General features: G+C 40.0%; 1 protein-coding gene across 1 annotated transcript in view; it reads right to left on the reverse strand.

Moving 5' to 3' along the window:
* Positions 1–512: 512 nt before the first annotated feature.
* plxna4 (plexin A4) overlaps positions 513–17,322 on the reverse strand; it is a 176,363-nt gene continuing 159,553 nt past the window's right edge. The window contains exons 25-31 of the mRNA XM_087787263.1: positions 15,757–15,860; positions 14,894–14,993; positions 12,262–12,452; positions 9,390–9,559; positions 5,953–6,165; positions 4,170–4,320; positions 513–2,433 (exon numbers count right to left, since the gene is read on the reverse strand). Coding sequence (XP_087643389.1) covers positions 2,338–2,433; positions 4,170–4,320; positions 5,953–6,165; positions 9,390–9,559; positions 12,262–12,452; positions 14,894–14,993; positions 15,757–15,860 — 1,025 coding nt within the window. The 3' untranslated portion in view covers positions 513–2,337. The remainder of the gene's footprint in view (positions 2,434–4,169; positions 4,321–5,952; positions 6,166–9,389; positions 9,560–12,261; positions 12,453–14,893; positions 14,994–15,756; positions 15,861–17,322) is intronic.

Below are 17,322 nucleotides of genomic sequence, written 5' to 3' on the forward strand. Positions count from 1 at the left end.
CTGATCTAAGATAAAACATTTAGGCCGTGTGGGATAAAACAGACGTTTCAAAAATATGCTTAAATAAAAATATGAAATGTTTTTAGCAGCGACCACAGTGAAAGACTTCTGTGCCAGGACACAGCGTACGTGGAAAACACAACTCATAGTGCAGCAAAACAATGACAACAACGTAACAAAAACAAAACGAAAAAAAAGGTTTTAAAATGAAGCTTGGGGGCCGCAGAAGTCTTTGAGCAAGGCAGTTTCTGTTTCATTCAATCCAAATAAGTCAGCATGCACGGGTATATTCTGTCTGTATCTAACACGTCACAACACTATGAACATGAGGATCTGTAGTCGGGACGGGACTGGATAAAGATTCCACCTTAAACAAAGTTCCACTTTTGATCACTTTTGAACGATCCAGTTTTTCCTTTTTCCATTCTTCCAAGCAAAAGAAAGATAAAAGAACACATCCACATTATCAATGCAAGGCTAACGTTTCTTATTTTTCTTTTTTTTTTTTTCCATTTTAAATACGTTTATTAAATTGTTTCTGTTTTACATGCGCATAAAAAGCCAATAAAGGACCCGAGGTGGACCGAGAGCGGTCGTCACACATTCACATCACCACATGGGGCACGTTGTCAAGGCAAAAGAAAGGGCAGAGGTCAAAAAGGTACGGAGGTCGCCTCCAGCATCTCTTTCCGTCAGTCTCCCATGGTGGCATTAACATCCAACAGGTCAGAAATATCTTTGCTCACTGTCCGTCGTGCCGGGGTTGTCGGTTCTCCGCTCGAGTTCCAAAAACACTGGCGAAGACCAGCACCTACTTCAACTGAGGACATCTACACTAGAAACAAGAGTGCCTCCACGGATACACACTCAAGGGTGGAGAAGTTTCGGCCGAAACGCGACTAGCTACCGTCTCCAATGTTTTGTGCAAAACGGAAAAAAAAGAGAATACTGTCGGGTCGGGAGACGCACACGAGGTGAAACCAGTGGCCGTGGGAAAGAGAAGGAGCCAGAGACGTCACCTCCACAAAATGAGGTCAGAAAAATTCATCAAATTTCCATTCACAATGGATATTTTTTTTCTTTTGCACAGTTCTTGTTTTTAGTTCCTCGGTGGCACTTTTACAAAATATTTTGGACTCATTTGAGAATCTTAAGCTCCTTTGGTTTTTTTTGTTTTTTTTCTTCGGCTGACCGACTCAAGTCCATCGTGCTTTCTCGTATTCCAAAGAGGCGTCTTGATTCGTGGTTCTGCGTCTGAACTGAGGCTCTTTAGGTAGCAGGGCAGCCATCGCTGGCTACATGGAGCTGAACAGTCGGCTCTTGTCTCCTCCAGGGTTGGTACCTGAGCAGTTCCGGATCTGCTGCCGACCGTAAGTGTGTGCGTACATATGTGTGCTTAGACGTACCACCGACCGCGTTGGTACAGTATTGTAAAGTGTTTGCCTGGAGCTGTGTGCTTTCTCGTTGAGGATCGTCATCTTTTGTCTTTTTTTTTTTTTTTGGTCTCCAGATTTTTTTCGTGTTTGTCGCAGCCAGGTCGTGGAAGCAGAAATTGTGAGCTTTTTTTCTTTTTGAGGGTTTTTCGAAGAAGTGTGCTAACGTTGCAGAGGGCTACTAGCTGCAGTCGCTCAGCCGTCTAAAGTCTCTACAAAGAAAAAAAAAAGTCCAGCAAAGCACTATTCCCTTTTTTCTGTCTTCTTAAATAAGAACTTCAGCTACAGTAAAGAAAACATTCGAGGTTGACTAACTTCTCAGATATGTATGTTTGCTTGTAAGTAAACTAGGTAAACCATCTTAGCAATCATTTGGCTTATGGTCTCAATCCCCTCCCACCCCCCCCGCGCTCGTCCCTTTTTTCGTCGATACAGAACCACGGTAAAGCGAAGGCTAGCGATGACGTCATTGATTTACCCAGAATGGATGACCTAGAGCGCTAGAACTTTTTCGAAAGGCAATGTCAAAATGTTTTTCTCGTGTTTTCAGCAACAGAGGCGCTTGAGGTTGCCAATATGGCCAGAAGACCCCCCCTCAGAAGGTCTCCATGCGGGGGCGCCGAGGGGTTTCGCCCGTGCGACCGGAGAGAGTCCCACCTCAACTGTGAACCAGCCCTCAGATATTCAGTAATGCAGCAAACGTGGATGTGGAACAGAAGAGGAAGCAGGATTAAGATCGTGGAAGAAGTCATCGTTTTTTTTGTGTGTTTTTTTTCGCTTTTTCTTTTCTTTAAAGGCGCGTGGAGGAAGTCACGTAATGAAAAAGATGGGGACAGGTCGTTGCTCAGGCACGGCACGGTTTCTGACGGGGTCTCTTCCCAGAATGCACTGGGAAGTGTGGTTCTCAGCTCTCCAGACTCATGAAGGCCACCACCTGCTCCAACTTGAAGGCCAGCCTCTGTTTCCGGGCTCCGTCCTCCTGCTCCAGTGCGCACACAATCTGTCGGACACACACAGACACACACACACACACACACACACGGTGAGCAACACAAACTCGCCAAATGATCAACACCATCAAACAAGGTAAACTCTTGACTCAAGAGACGAGTTTCATCACCAACCACCGGCGGATTAATGGAGTACGACCTTATGCTAAAATAGTGATTTTTAATAGAGACATTTCTTATTTCTTTAAGTGTCTTTTTCAACGAAAATAAAGACGAAGACAACTGAGCTCCAGTCACTACATTAAAATGAACAAACATCGTTTGTCTATAACTATAAAAAGGAACAGATTATTCTGAAAATAATCCTAACTCTTAGTCAACATGAAGGTGAGTAGAAAATTAGTGGAATTCAAATTTTAAATTGAACTTAGTTAGTTATTAGTATAGTTATATATGCATTTCTGTGTCATTTTTCAAGCCATTTCTCGGACCATTCCAACTGTAAAACACTTCATCTTACATTTTACTACTTTCAGATCCTTCTTAAACTCATATCAGATTCAGTTTATCAGAAAAAACGGGTATATATATTTTACCCATCTGTTCTTATCTGGCAAACTAGTTCAGTATTTTACTTTTATGATATGTTTTCTTATACTGTTAATAAGTCCCACTTTTAACAAAAGTTTCAATCTCTTCTTAACCTGACCGTGGAGGAGCTGGCCAGCTCCTTCAGTGGTAGGCTCAGGCACCCCCAGTGTAGGACGGAGCGTTATAGAAGGTCCTTCATCCCAACTGGTGTCAGGATATTTAACTCTCTACTTTAAATATCCTGATGCTAATCCGTAGTGTGTTTTTCTTCTCGTGTGTTTTATTTTATTTTATTTTATTTTAATTTTATTTTATTTTGTTAATAGTGTTAAATTTCTAATATTGTAAATAATTTGTATATCTTTAAGATCGTTTTTTATTTTTTATTTTTTTTATTATCTCTTTTATTATTTCTTTTTTCCTTGCACTTTATTTTTTTCAACTGTGCTGTCGTAAAAGTGTGTTTCCCCTCTGGGGATGAATAAACATTTTAGATTCTATTCTATTCTATTCTTAATAGTATTATTTGTTTTCTCGATCTTTATTTTATCACCTGGCCTCAGGTTGCCTAAAATAACTTCTTTGTAAACTTTTAAAATCAATTTTTTTCCACCATCATCAAAATTAAAAGTTTATTTATTTATTTTATTTAGGTTTAATCAGATACCAGTACTTTTTTTTTGTTTTTTAAATGGTGCCCATTACTTTGTTTAAATCACAAAACATTTCCATAGCTTTCCATTGGAGCAGTTTCTCATTTTTTCTGTCAGTATTATTTTGGGGCGGAACAGTGTTTGTATAATATACTGTATATGTAAATATTCCAAGGAATTTAACAGCCAAGTATATGTGCTAAATATTGAAAATTGTTCTTATTTCCTTTTGTGTTTCATAAGAGATCTTCTAAGGACTGGAGGAATGGGGCCATGTTCTGGCCTAGTGGTGGAGTCAGGACTGCAGACTATTTCTAATTTCTTTTAAAATGTCATCAAGTTTTATCACAGATCCATCAAGTTCTATGAAGGCCTGTGTGTTTTCTTGAAAGAGAAACCTAAAAAATATATACTTTCAATGATGTTATCTAATTGAATATGTTTAATAAATCGACTTCAGTTCAAGGCGTTATCATATGATTCCCTCAAAAAAAACTAAGAATCGTGACCAACATTTGGACATCATATGAACAAGTACTCACCTCCTCGGTGTACTTTCCCACGTAGGAGTAGATCTCGCTGAGCGAGCTCATGGTGTTGAACTCGTTCATGTGCATCCGTGATTGTTCCGCTAAATAAGCATTCATGTCCTGGTCGCTGATCACTGGCATCTTGCTTATGTCAGAGTAGTACCTGGAGAAACAAAGACCTCACGTTACAACAATTCCCTTTCTAAATAAAATCATCCACGTATTTCCATATTCTCTCGATCCAGTGTTTGACCAAAAATACTTTTGAATTTCAGGATAAATGTTAAAACGTTATGTCTAAGATATTAGAATTGGAGATTATAATTCATTCATCCACATGTATTTATCATTAAACCAGATTAAGAGTGATTGGACTGTTAAAATACTGAAACAAGGAACTGCTAAATCTAATATAAAGAGAAATATTATTTCCATAAAAACTTGAAAAATCAATCAATTTTTACACAGATTCATCAGATTAATAATATGGTCTGTGAGCCTTCGATAGTTTTGGAATAAATCAAGATCTTCTTTTTTCCATGACACCAGTACAGAACCACCAACACTAACTCAGGGTCATCAGAGGACAAAGTGTCCCGTCACCTTTGACCTTCGACTCGCTTTAGTTTGATTGCGCGAGGGAACCATGAACACAGAGCTTCACTTCCTCCTTCAGCAGCTCAGGAGAGCCAGAGAGAGCCGCCATGAATCTGCAGCCTCTTCATGGCCACGGCTGAGCGAGTGAGCCCAGTGAGGTAAAGGTAATCAGAAGCCTCGCAGCAGAAGCTCCGTTGCTCCATCAACTCACTTAATTAAAGCGGCCTAATAGCGAATTACAATCTGGTGGATAGCCTTTAGAGGACAAGCCTGCAGTTATTCGGGTCACACTCACTTCAGTCTGTTAAGTACGAGGGGGGCAGATTCATTGACTTTGTTAGGAGGCAGTATTTAGAAGCAAAGTAAACGCATGTACAGAAGAAGGTTTTCCTCTGTGAGAAGTGTTAGAACTATATTGTGCTCATACATGACGTCACCAAAAAGCTCCCTGTGGCCAAAATTTTCAAAAATACATTTAACATTCTCCAAGACTTCTTGCTTTGCATCCACTATGTTTAGGAAGCATTTGGTTGTAACAGGACGTAAGAAACACACATTTACGTGATAAAATCTGTTTTGTATAACTGTACAAATATTGTGAGGGCCAAACAAGGGCAGGATGAGAATGGGAATCACAAATGTATATGACATTTGCAAATATATATTTTTATTTGCATCTAATAACAAAGCCCCAGAGGATATTAGTATCTCCTGATAGTCGTATCTTGTGATATTCATATCTTGTGATATTCTCCATTATTGATGCCAAAGCAGAGGTTTTTACTGACTTAGTTTTCAGCAAAATTTGTTATTTGTTCAAGACTCATGTACTTCTTGTTTGTAACTGCAGTTCTTTAGTTTAGCCAATAAGTGACGTTGTACATTGTTTAAAGGCGATCGCGTGGTTTGGTTTCGTTTTCCGGATCTCCGTTTATGATTTGTTTTGGGATCTTTACTGCATTATCGTAAGTTGGAAATAATTAATAAATGACTTTAATAGATATCATGAGACACGAATATCTCAGGATAAAAAAGGCATTTGTGTCACCTCCGTGGTTCTGTATCAAAAAGCTTTTTTTTTAAATCCATCATGGTGTCTCAATAAATACTTCATTAGTTTAGAAGCTTGTGTGAAGGCGGCTCGTATCAAGGTGTGTATCCAGGGAATATTAAAGCTATTTCCCGGAGTGACTCTCACCTCTCCACCCAGCTCTTGTAGCTGGGGATGTCCTTGGCATAAAGTAACTTGTTGGAGGGCGAGTCCTTCCCAAGGCGGTGTTCTGAAGTGGAGCAGGAATCCATGAAGGTCTGGGCCACCACGGACAGACAGGCATCAGTGATGCTGCTCTTGTGGATGTCGAACACAAACTGGGGGTTCTTGATCACGTTCACCCAGAATCGTAGAGGTAGGCTGCGGGAGGAGACGTCAGGTTAGAAACTCACTCTATAATCTGGACATATATCTGGACATTTGAGGGAGCATCGTGTCACCAGAGACACAGTGAATAGTTTTCATTTCAAACTGAAACATTGTAGCTACAGTTTGATTTACGGGGGATTGTGGGGTTTAGACGAGGATCGTGCTCTCGCTTGTTTGATTTTTGTGCTCAATTGAATTAAGCCTTTATCTTGTATAGCAGGTGGTCATCGGCTCTCATTAGGGTCCCGGTGTCCACACACACACACACACACACACACACGTGTTACTTTGTACAACAAGCTTCTATTCTGCTGCAGCCCAGAGTAACAAAGACACACCGGCCTGTTTATTCGCTGTCACAAAGAAAAACCTGTTTATTAGAGCACTGGTGAGAGAAAGAGAAAAAAAATGGAGGACAAGCAGCAGGAGCAGCAGTTTTTTTTTTTTTTTAAAGAATACAGATTTTGAAAAAGGTTGTCGAGACCACCCGTCACCGCTGAGGCAGGATCATGCACAATGCAGGGGGAGAGTTAGAGAAACTGATTTTTGAGAATTAATCAAAGTCTTATATGGAGGGATTATAAGAGCGGATCAGAGCGGCAGGACTTTTCAGGTCAAGCTGGTGCCCGGAGCTCAAAGCCAACAGATGCTGGCGCTGAAAGAAGCCATTGTTTAATCGGACTCCAGTAAACTTAATCGATTAAAGCAGAGTATTTATAAACATGTGTGAAAGTGAAGAGGTTCCTTAAAGTCCAGAGCTGGGGGGGAAATTTAAATTATTATTACTAATTATTTTATAATTTATTTTTTCAGAGGAATCATTGAGGTTAAATCTATTTATGTACCGATATTGATAATATATGAAATAAACTGATTTATTTTGGTCTTCTGAAGTAACATTTGGATTTTACACTTTAATTTTCAAAGCTGATATGCCAGTGGTGGGCAGTTAGATTTTCTTAGGGGCCACATTTTTCACATTGGCTTTTGTGAAAAATAAAGGAGCGAAAATGATCATACAAATATTATTTGATGTATTTATAAACCTTTAATATATATATATATATTTTAATATTCACTGACATCTGTCTTATGGGGCAATAAATACCTTTAAAATTACATTAATAAAGTCAAGGGCCGCATGTGGCCCCTGGCCTGCACTTTGCCAAAGTCTGTTTTATGTTGTTCTTAAGAACTATGGCGGCCAGGGAGAACAACTGATCAAATAAACACTTCATAAATAAATAAATGTACTGTCATGTTACTTTGGTGACAAAATTAGATTTTTATGTGTCTTGCGATGACAACAAACACTTTTTTTGCTTCATCTATCCATCCAACCATGAGTTTTATCCAGTAATGTCAATTGAGCAATTAAAAAAATGATATTAACTTTATTTGTTGATTCAACCAAGCTATGGTGCAGATTTTTTCTTTAACACATTTTTTCTCAAACTAATTCAGAATATTTTTCACCACATATTAACCCTTTTAATTCATTGTAACATGGTGTTGGAATAAGTTGTTGTATTTTTCATCTTCACGGATATTTATTAATTTAAACTGAACATAAATATATGAACATGTGTGTAGTTTTGATATTGTGGCTGATCTGTGTAATTTTGATGGAACTTCACCGGATTAAAAGCTGACCCTGCTGGATTGTAATCAAATCTATCCCTGGTGTGTAAAACACGGATGTGTGTGCTTGGTTGCCGTGGTGATACGGTCGATCGTTAGAAAAGAAAAACAGTAGTAGACTAAGAGTATTTGACAGGTGACTCCTGTATATATCGCACTAATCAATTTTATACCATCCACGCAGGAACACTCACGCTCACTCTGAGCTTCTCTACTAATCCAGCAGCATGATAAGCTACTTATCTTAAGTGCAATAACCTTGTCAAGTGTAATAATTATAGACTCCACGTTCTGATTTAGATATGTCACTTTATAATTGCTCATCCAGAGTCGTCCTTGTCGTCAATGCTTGGTTCTTATTTAAGCTTAATAGGATTGTCATTCTTAATGTTGATTCTTTATTATTATCTTGTAATTCACTTGGTTTTTTCAAGATATTTTGCACATAATTGCAGCGGGACAATTGAGGGGTTAAAGTGTGAGCTCAAGCACGAATGACAGGACCTGGATGGTGGGTGTGTAGGTGGGGGTGTGTGTGACAGGGTGCAGTGGTTCCTGGCTTCCATGATGGGCCTCAGTTAATGGTGTGTGTGATGACAATAGGCTTGGGCGACTACATGTGACAGCACGAGGTACGACCGTCATAATTCTGCAGCTGCGGCGGAATAAAGGTGTTTTCGTGGGTTTTTTTTCCAGGGAGGACGTTTGTCAAGAGTGACACAGTACCACACATGTACACTCAGTTCAAGTGCTTTTGTGGCATCACCGGCTTATTCTATTGTGTTTGATCTGAAGTGGGTTTTGTGATGAACTGCTATTTATTTTAATTGCACTCCTGAAAGCCACTTTCACTAAACAGTTGCACCCAGAAAACAACCCAGAAGCAATAACTGACACACAAAGATTAACATAAAGATAGCATGTCAGAAATCAAGTTTTACAACCTCCTGTGTCTTTCCTCATAGTTTCTGCATTATTCACTTCCAACTAAACAACCATGTGTTTGAGTGATGCATGCTGGGATGTTTGTGGAGCCAAGGTAGACTGCAGAGCTCCAATCGGCTCTTACTTCAAGCTAATAGCTAGCATACTCCCTGCTAAAGTCTGATCTGCTCACAACAGCTTCTTTATCTTGAAATACATGATTAAATCAGACATTTCTTCAACATACATCGTTTTTGGTTAAAGTGATCTGATCTGATCTTAAATAGATCTTGAACCTCCTTGTTTCTGTTTGTACAAAACTCAATTTTCATAGAAATATTTACATTAGAAAATGTTGCTTAAGCCCCGCCCACTGAAAACACTACTTTTCTGGAGATTAAATCTTGTTTACCATAACCACGCCCACTCTGCTGTCATTGGTCAGTCATCAAGGTTTGTCACCGCGCATCATCGACCCTGGAAGTCTTTTTTAGACTGGCAGCAACTACAGAAGTCTTTGCATTTTTACGGTTCTAATGTTTTCATAACACTACAAGATGGCATACGTTTTCCTTGTCTACTTATTGGACCTCTGGTACACATGGCTGTAATCAAAATGGTTTTCCAAAAAATCATCAGTATCAACGCACCAGTTGCTCTTCCATGTGTGCCGAACATGTGGATCGTGAATGCTGTGCTTGTCCGCCTGCTCGTCCAGGAAGTCGAACATGTATTTGATGGCGAGAGGCAGGGCGCTCCCTCTGTGAGCTGTGCTGAAGATGGTCTCGAACAGGTCATCCACGAACTTCTGTAACGTGCCCTACATGAGAAAGACACAGAAGCAGAGGTCACACAGTGTCTGGTGGGCAGCGGATCCTTTAGCCTGGTTCGTTGTGAGCTCAGGTCCTGGTGGACTTGACCTCTGAGGTCAACACTTGGAACAACAACGCCTACAGTGTTTCTGTGCAATATCCCATAAATAGAAGGCTTTTTAAAGGAAATACTGTTAGAAGTACAAGTGGGTAAATCGGCCTTTACATCACCTTATAGATCAGGGGTCGCAAACTTTTAAGTAATGGGTCTGAATTTGTTTAAGACTAAAATAATAGACTTGAGATGTGGGAGGTGTTTTCTGTCTGTATAGAAAGAAACATTTAAGTTAAAATATGATTTCTAGGGCAACAAACACTAAACACATCTTCTACATCAATAAAGAGCACTTAAGTGTGGTTTTATCAAGGGTCCTACAGAGACTTTATTCGTCAGCAAACTAGTCTCTTATTATTAGTGCTACAATAACAAGAATAGGCTAATTTCCCTCGTCCATCCAAGGAAGGTTTAAATCTAAATTAAATCTCTGTAGCTCAAATATAAATCAAGTTACAGCCTTTTAAAAGTTGCATCTGTCGCGACCGGCTGAAAAAAGACTCCATTAGCATTTTAATTCCATGCCTGCATTTTAAAGGGATAATAAAATATTATATAACTAAATATTATGTAACTAAATTACATGGCCTTTAGTTTTTTCACTAAAAATATTCGTTTTTTGAATTAGTTTTGTATCTTCCAAGAATCCCCGGGCAATGCTGGGTACTTTTGCTAGTGCTTTAATAGCTAAAAGAATAAATAGATAACGCAAGTGGTTCAAAGGCAGGTCAACTGGAATTTGTAGGGTTTTAGGAAGACGTTTCACCTCCTCATCCTAGAAGTTTCTCCAGTTCTGCCGAACTTAAGAAACAGTCCAGTTGAACCACTTGGATAACCATGACCTGGATGAATGAGAACCTTCAAGGACAGAATATACAGTATAGAATGTATAGCTTTCCCATAGATTCCCAAAATATTGTATTATTATTTCACAACATTCAAAAACCCTTCTTAGCGTTCCAATAATTACAGCATTCAAGAACAATTGAAAGAATGTTTTCATCTCTTTTATTTATGTGAAATATGTCCTTTCCTTTCCTTTACGCTTTCGACAGCGTGTATAAACTACCTAAATCTGATTTTTTTGAAAAAACAATAAACTTCCAAAACGTGATAAAACTTCCACAATCACCCCAACAGAACTTTCTCATTTTAAAGCAGCACTAGGTCAGTTTAATATATATGTTTTTGGCTCCCCCCACTGTTAGACCAGTGTAACTACCAACTGTCCAGTCCCGTCCTGTCTGCATGATTTTTTTCTCTTCATTAAAAGCTTCTCCATTTATTTTTGTTACAGTTACTGTTTTCAGTCATGATGGAAATGAATATAACCACCAGGGCCGGGTCTAGGCAGGGGCAAGAGGGGGCCTGGCCCCCTCAAATAAATGCTGTGCCCCCTCAAACTTACATGTAAGTAAGTAAGTAACAGCACAATGCCCCCTCAAGATTTGTGGCTGCCCCCTCATACATGCCTGTCTAGACCCGGCCCTGATAACCACCGTAACTAAAACAAAATCTAAAATATCTAAACCTGTAGAATAAATCAATCTAACAATGAGGTTTTGGTAAGAGGAACTCTTGAAGAGTCCAATCCACTGCCTTGACTGTCCATCCCGTTCTCAACTGCTGCGAGTAAGTGACTCGGATGCATCCAAACGTCCAGGAAAGTATGTCATCAAACAAGTTCATGTTCCATGGTTCCTTGATAAAGCTGCAACTTTGAAGGCGGAAATAGTTTTTTCAGGTACTTTTAATAACATCCGGGGGCAGCAGGCGGATCTGCTAAGCCTCTTTGTGTTGCAGGATTAGCTCTGACACCGCACCATTGACTCTAATTTCATTTAATGTTAAGGTGGAGAGATGGAGACGGATAGCGAGGCAGAGAATCTAATCCTCTTGTAAAGAAGCAGGTGATGGGATGCACGGGGGAAAGTCGGTGACGAGGGATGGAAATGAAATGACAGAGGTTTCCTATCAGCGGAGGAGACCATTGAGTGTGGCAGATGAGGCGCCGGCAAATAAAAATCCAATTTGGACCGGAGAGCAGAGGGGGGGAGGGGAATGTGGGGGAATCTAAACTATCATTTTAATGTCAGCCTCTCTCCTGGCAGCTTATCAGTTTCTCTACAAAGACAGAATCTCCACGACATAAGCGCGACGTGACAATCTGCATCGCGCGTGTTGTTGCGAGCGAGCCCGACATTCTCCGGCGGGATTTCGTCATTCAAACTGTCATCATCACAGGCTCCTCTTGTTTACCGGTGAGCCCCGAACTGTCAAAACATCCCCTCATGTCCATCCAGCCTGTTAATGTGCTGCTCTTTCAACACAGCTTGTCGTCTGACGGTCTTGGCGGCATCTGTCTGAAGACCATATCCAACCAAGTAGGCGTGTTAAAGGTGATGCCGAGAAAGAAGTGAGGAGAAGAAACGAGACAGACGGAGTGATATTCCAGGGCCTGTCTGTCCAACCAGATGGTTGGACTGGTATTTCCAGAAATACCAAATATCAGCAAAGTGTCTCCTGATAGACAAGACTACTCGTCTAACTCCAAATATCAAGTCCGTCTCTGAGAGTATGAATTCTTGGACTCACCTTCGTAGCCAGAAGTCTTGTCAGGTAGATCTCTGACACCATCTTGCTGCCACGGTCTCCCTCCTTCTGGTCCCCGTGCTCATGGTTCTTCACCAGGTGCCAGACCTTCACCCCACTTTCTAAGTCGGGCGTGATCATGGGCGTACGGGACCGCAGGCTGTCAGGGCTTCCAGTGTACTTGATCATGTTTTCTGGTGGGAATAAAGCAAATTAGAGATTACAGGTGAGGATTATTTTGGTGGAACACTTTTGGGTAATAAGGGAAGATTTCAAAGTAATTTTGTTTGCATGAACTTCCGGTTCAGAACTAGAAGTGAGTAGATAATCAGAGGTGTGTATTCTATGAGTGGCCTTCACACCAAAAAGAAAAAAGGGAAAAAAATGTCAAAAAAACAATAGTGGTTAAGAAAAAAAAGGATACAAAAAAAATAGTAAGAATAAAAATAATGTAATTTTGCCATGATTTATAAATAATAAATCAACACAGTTATTTAAAGTTCATTTTTTTATAAAACGAAAAAGCACACTTTTGTACAATTAAAATAAAACTGAGAAAATAAAAGCCATAAAACAAAAGAATGTTCAGAGAAAAACGATTCATGAATAACAAAATTATTACCCTTGCAAATCAGGTTTGTGAGTCTTGCATTATTCCGATCTAAGATCAAATAAATAAGTTAATCTAATTGTCTGTATAATTGCATGATTTAATTCTTATGTGTTGCTTTTATTTTCAGTATAGGTATCTTTCATTTTGTCATTTGTTGAAGAGCCGCTTTAATCACATTTGTATAAGATAATCAACAGCTCAGAAGATTTCTATTCAGAGACAATAACAAAAACTTTTTCGATAAATAAAAGCAGTAATTTGTGATATTGCAAAAATGGCTTCCACCCGTGTCAGAATACTACAACTACAATGGTTTTTGAAACATACTACTAAATCATGACTTTTTAAAATGTAACCAACCATTTGATATTTTATGAAAAAACAAAAACAAGTTGAATGTTATGTAATGTGGCTTTAAGTAGAATCTAAATCCAGCCAAAAGCCTTTCTATTTTTCTTCTATTATTATATGAAGATAAAAAATCATAAGATCAAGTCAATCCACTTTCAAACAATACTTGATACTGAGCAACAGTCGGGGAAGGTGAAGACCAGCTGTTGCCATGAGCCACGAGAGTAGTCGTCTCCCACCGGACCCCCCCTGGCATCACCCCTATTACACTCCGAGGAGGTTAGATGGATGAATTTTTAAAAAGCCACCACCAGCTGGCCCCCAAACCTTCAAGAGACCTGAGATGGGCATTCAAGCACCGAACTGTGGGACAGCAGAGAGCTCTGGACGTCCCCTCAGGGCACAGACATGTGGGAGTGTGTTGTCATCTTTGGCAACTCGCCACCTTGAATAGATATTCCCTGGAAGTAGCTTCTACGCTCGACTTCAAATGGTTCCAAGAGATTGATTTAAGTAAGAGATATGACAGTTATTTGACGGGATTTTAGATTTTAAACCAATTGAAGGTTTAGCTGATCTGCAGAATCTCCCGATTTATAGTCAAAGAAGCCGGTGATGCTTCAGAAGTTTGTGGCTGCTCTCCCGCGGAGACTCAAGACATAACTTGGCAAGCAGACACAAAATCGAACAGGTGTCAGCCGACATGAAATATGTATGTTCCAGCCAGTAACCATGACATTTCCAAACACACGGCTCAATGAATGTTTACTCGGCGTGAGAAGAATTGATCTGAGGGCGTGGTTCCGACCAGGGCGAGGACCAGAATCAATCAAACGTCCGTCCATCACCCACACTTCTCTTCACCCCCAGATTCAATGTTTGTCCCTGTTTTCTAACCCCGACAGGGACTTCTTCAAACAGGAGGGTCTGGGTTTCATCTAGAACTCTGATTGCACCACAGACTGAAGGAGGGAGGGTATTATTGAGTTAAAAAACGTGTATTATTAAAGATAGGATGCCAAGGGTTTCATCGAGATGTATCACACCGTTCATAACTTCTTCAAAGTCTTCTTCGGCAACAAATTGCTTCTCATTTTAAAACCCCTTCCTCCGCTCACATGCTTCTCTCTCCGCTCCAATTTAAGGCAACCTGGTCTGTTTTAATGAGACGTTCAAGTGTTTGTGACCTGTGAGGTTGTTTGATCTGATGGTGGTCGTGAATGTTTGCATGCGGACGGCGGGAGAAGATCAAATATTCATCTTGTCGAGTGTTTTGGTCTCAGCTGAAGGTACATTGTCAGGATGGTCAGGGATGGGAAATTGGATTTCTCAAGGTGCGGGGGGGGGGGGGGGGGTTGACTCTTGTGAGTCAAGATAAAAGAACCTGAAACAACTTTAAAATTTTAAAATACAACGAATGTAATGTCATTTCTTGGGATTTATTTTGAGAGAAAATATATTCCGTAAAAAATGATTAACTATGAAGTAGTTTAGATAAAGAATAACTAGGATTAAATATAAATAGTTGGTGGTCAGACACATGAATCATGTTATTATGACGTATTGAGGGCCACATAAATACACAATCAAAGGAAAAAATGTGGCCCCCAAGCCGTACTTTCCCCAGGTCTCATTTCAGATGGTCACTCCTCACGAACAGTTGTCACTCACCGTATTTACTCGCTGACGTCCGAGACACGGTGGAGTTGTTGACCGAGTTGTAGGCTGTGACTTGTTTAGGAACCAAAGCCATGACGGCATTATCAGGCACCTGGAACAGACATCAGTGTGAGGAACTCACAGGACAAGCATTGAGAGACAACCGATAAAGATTTGAGGCCATTTGGAATGACTAGCAGGGGCCATATTTGGCCACATTGCATTTCTTAATGGATGTTCAAGAGTCTGTTGCAATGCATTATGGGACATTTAACATAGTTTAACGCAGACCAAAGCTCTCAAGTGAATCTAGAGATTACTTAACCAAGACAAAGTCATCAGACATTGTTCGAACTAGAAACTCTGCTGCTTTTGTTCTCATTGTAATTACAATGGAAATTTGTCTTTGAATCAAGATCTGATCTCTCATCATTGTTTGAAGCATTATGTCAGTTTTTAATCCGACAGTATTTTAAGTCATGTTTAATACCAAAGATAAGATCTTCAGAATCCAACTCAACCATCACATTTTAATTTTTCACAGTGATTGTTGTGAGGGGCCATCAAGCAAAAAGGTAGAAGAGTGAAAAGCCTAAATATTCTGGGAGGAAAGAAATTAAGAAATTCAAGCTAAACTGATATAAAAGCATTTTTTAGATATAGCAACTTAAATCTTTTTGTGGACAATAAATACTTACAGATTAAATAAATAGAGACAAAAACTCTATAGCAATATTAAGAGTTGAACCAGTAATGAGTAAAAGAAAAATAATATTAAATATAATTATTTGTTTTAAAAAAAACCTTAAAAAACCTTTGGCCTCATGATGGTCACATGAATTAAATGTCAGCGTCTGAAAAGAAGCGAGTCTGACCTGATAGTGAGCCAGAACGTTGAGTCTCTTCCAGTCTGCCTCTATCTTGGTGGTGACGTCCTCGTCCATGAGGATCATCCGATGACCTCTTCCTTGACGCCACTCTGAGGTCGGGAGAAAAAACAAAACAATCATTGTCAACAGATGTTGAATTATGAAGAACAAAATATAGACAATGATGATGAAATTGAGTTGAAAAATCTGAGAGAAGCTTGAAGCGAAGACCCCTGCAGATTGAATCCAGTGGACCAGGAGAAGACAACAACACCACACCACTGTGAGCATCCATTACCAGCGCCGGCTTCTATTCCCATCACAAGCAGCACAAGCTGCAGGGGAAGCATCCGGAATTATAAAAAGTCTGGAAATTGAAGTGCGACATCCCTCTGTTGTCTGTGTCTGTGGAGTATGTGTTCCAATAAAGATGCTAATGAACTTCAGCCACGGCCCGGTAAACAAACGCAAGAAAAAAAGATGAATAAATAATGGTCGTGAGGAAAGTGAAACATTCTCAGATCTCTCTCCACAGAACAGAGAGCAGGAGACAAAAGCCTGGTGAAGGTGACTGCTGCATCTGTCGGGGGAACACGACGCACATTAGCAACACAATGACACAAAATGAGGCCTTGTTTTTTTTTCTTCTTCTCCGGGTCCTCCTGGGGCGCGTACAGACGATTCCACGACATCTCGGAGGCGACGTTTCACTCCGCTATTATTCTTATCAGACGTTGTTATCCTCCGAGTGCACGCGCCAGTGAATCCCGTCTTTTCACATTAACCTGACTTATAAGACACTTCTACATTATCAAAGACAGCTTTTAAAAAAGCAGCCGACTTCATCCATCAGCCGCATGAAAAACGAAATATCAAAAGGAAATGAAACAACAGATTCGGCCCCGATGGGGACAATTTCGCAATCGAATCCGGTGGAGCCTCCGAAAGGCTAAACCAATATTCCCACTAAATTATCGCACCAGAGCATTCCCAGAGGACGCCCTGGTGCATGTGGGCCGTTAATAAATACGCTCTTCTCGACACTCGACGGGCCTCCAGAAAATCCATAGAGCAATATAAAGCTGAGACATGCAGATTAGCAGACAGAACAAACCAAAAAAAAAATGTTCTCTGCAACAGAACGTTTAACCCTTTCACGACCCATTACTGCTGATCTATGAAGAACATCTTCCACGTCAGACAAGACGTGCACCTATTACTGAAGCTATTTCAGATGCTCACACGTTCCAGATACACCTCCACGTCTCTTGGGTTTGAGATAAAAAGGTTACTTAAAATATCCAGACAAGGTTAAAAAAAAGAGAAGATTTCCCCACTTTAAGATAATTGTGGTCCTTTATATAATCTGTACTGTGATATTTCTTCTTCTGTGTAAGTATTTCCCATCAGTGGTTGCCATAGCAACCGAGCATCCTCCCTCTGTACATACTTTTTTCAACCATAGACCTCATTTGTCGTCTTCTTCCGCTGTTATCCGCTACTGTGTCTTTATTTCAATAGAATAAGATAAACTATTTCATCCAGTGCAGCCTTGGGGAACTATTTACGGCG

Source organism: Callionymus lyra, chromosome 3 (assembly GCF_982586985.1).
Source record: "Callionymus lyra chromosome 3, fCalLyr1.hap1.1, whole genome shotgun sequence".
In the NCBI taxonomy this organism is placed as follows: Eukaryota; Metazoa; Chordata; class Actinopteri; order Syngnathiformes; family Callionymidae; genus Callionymus; species Callionymus lyra.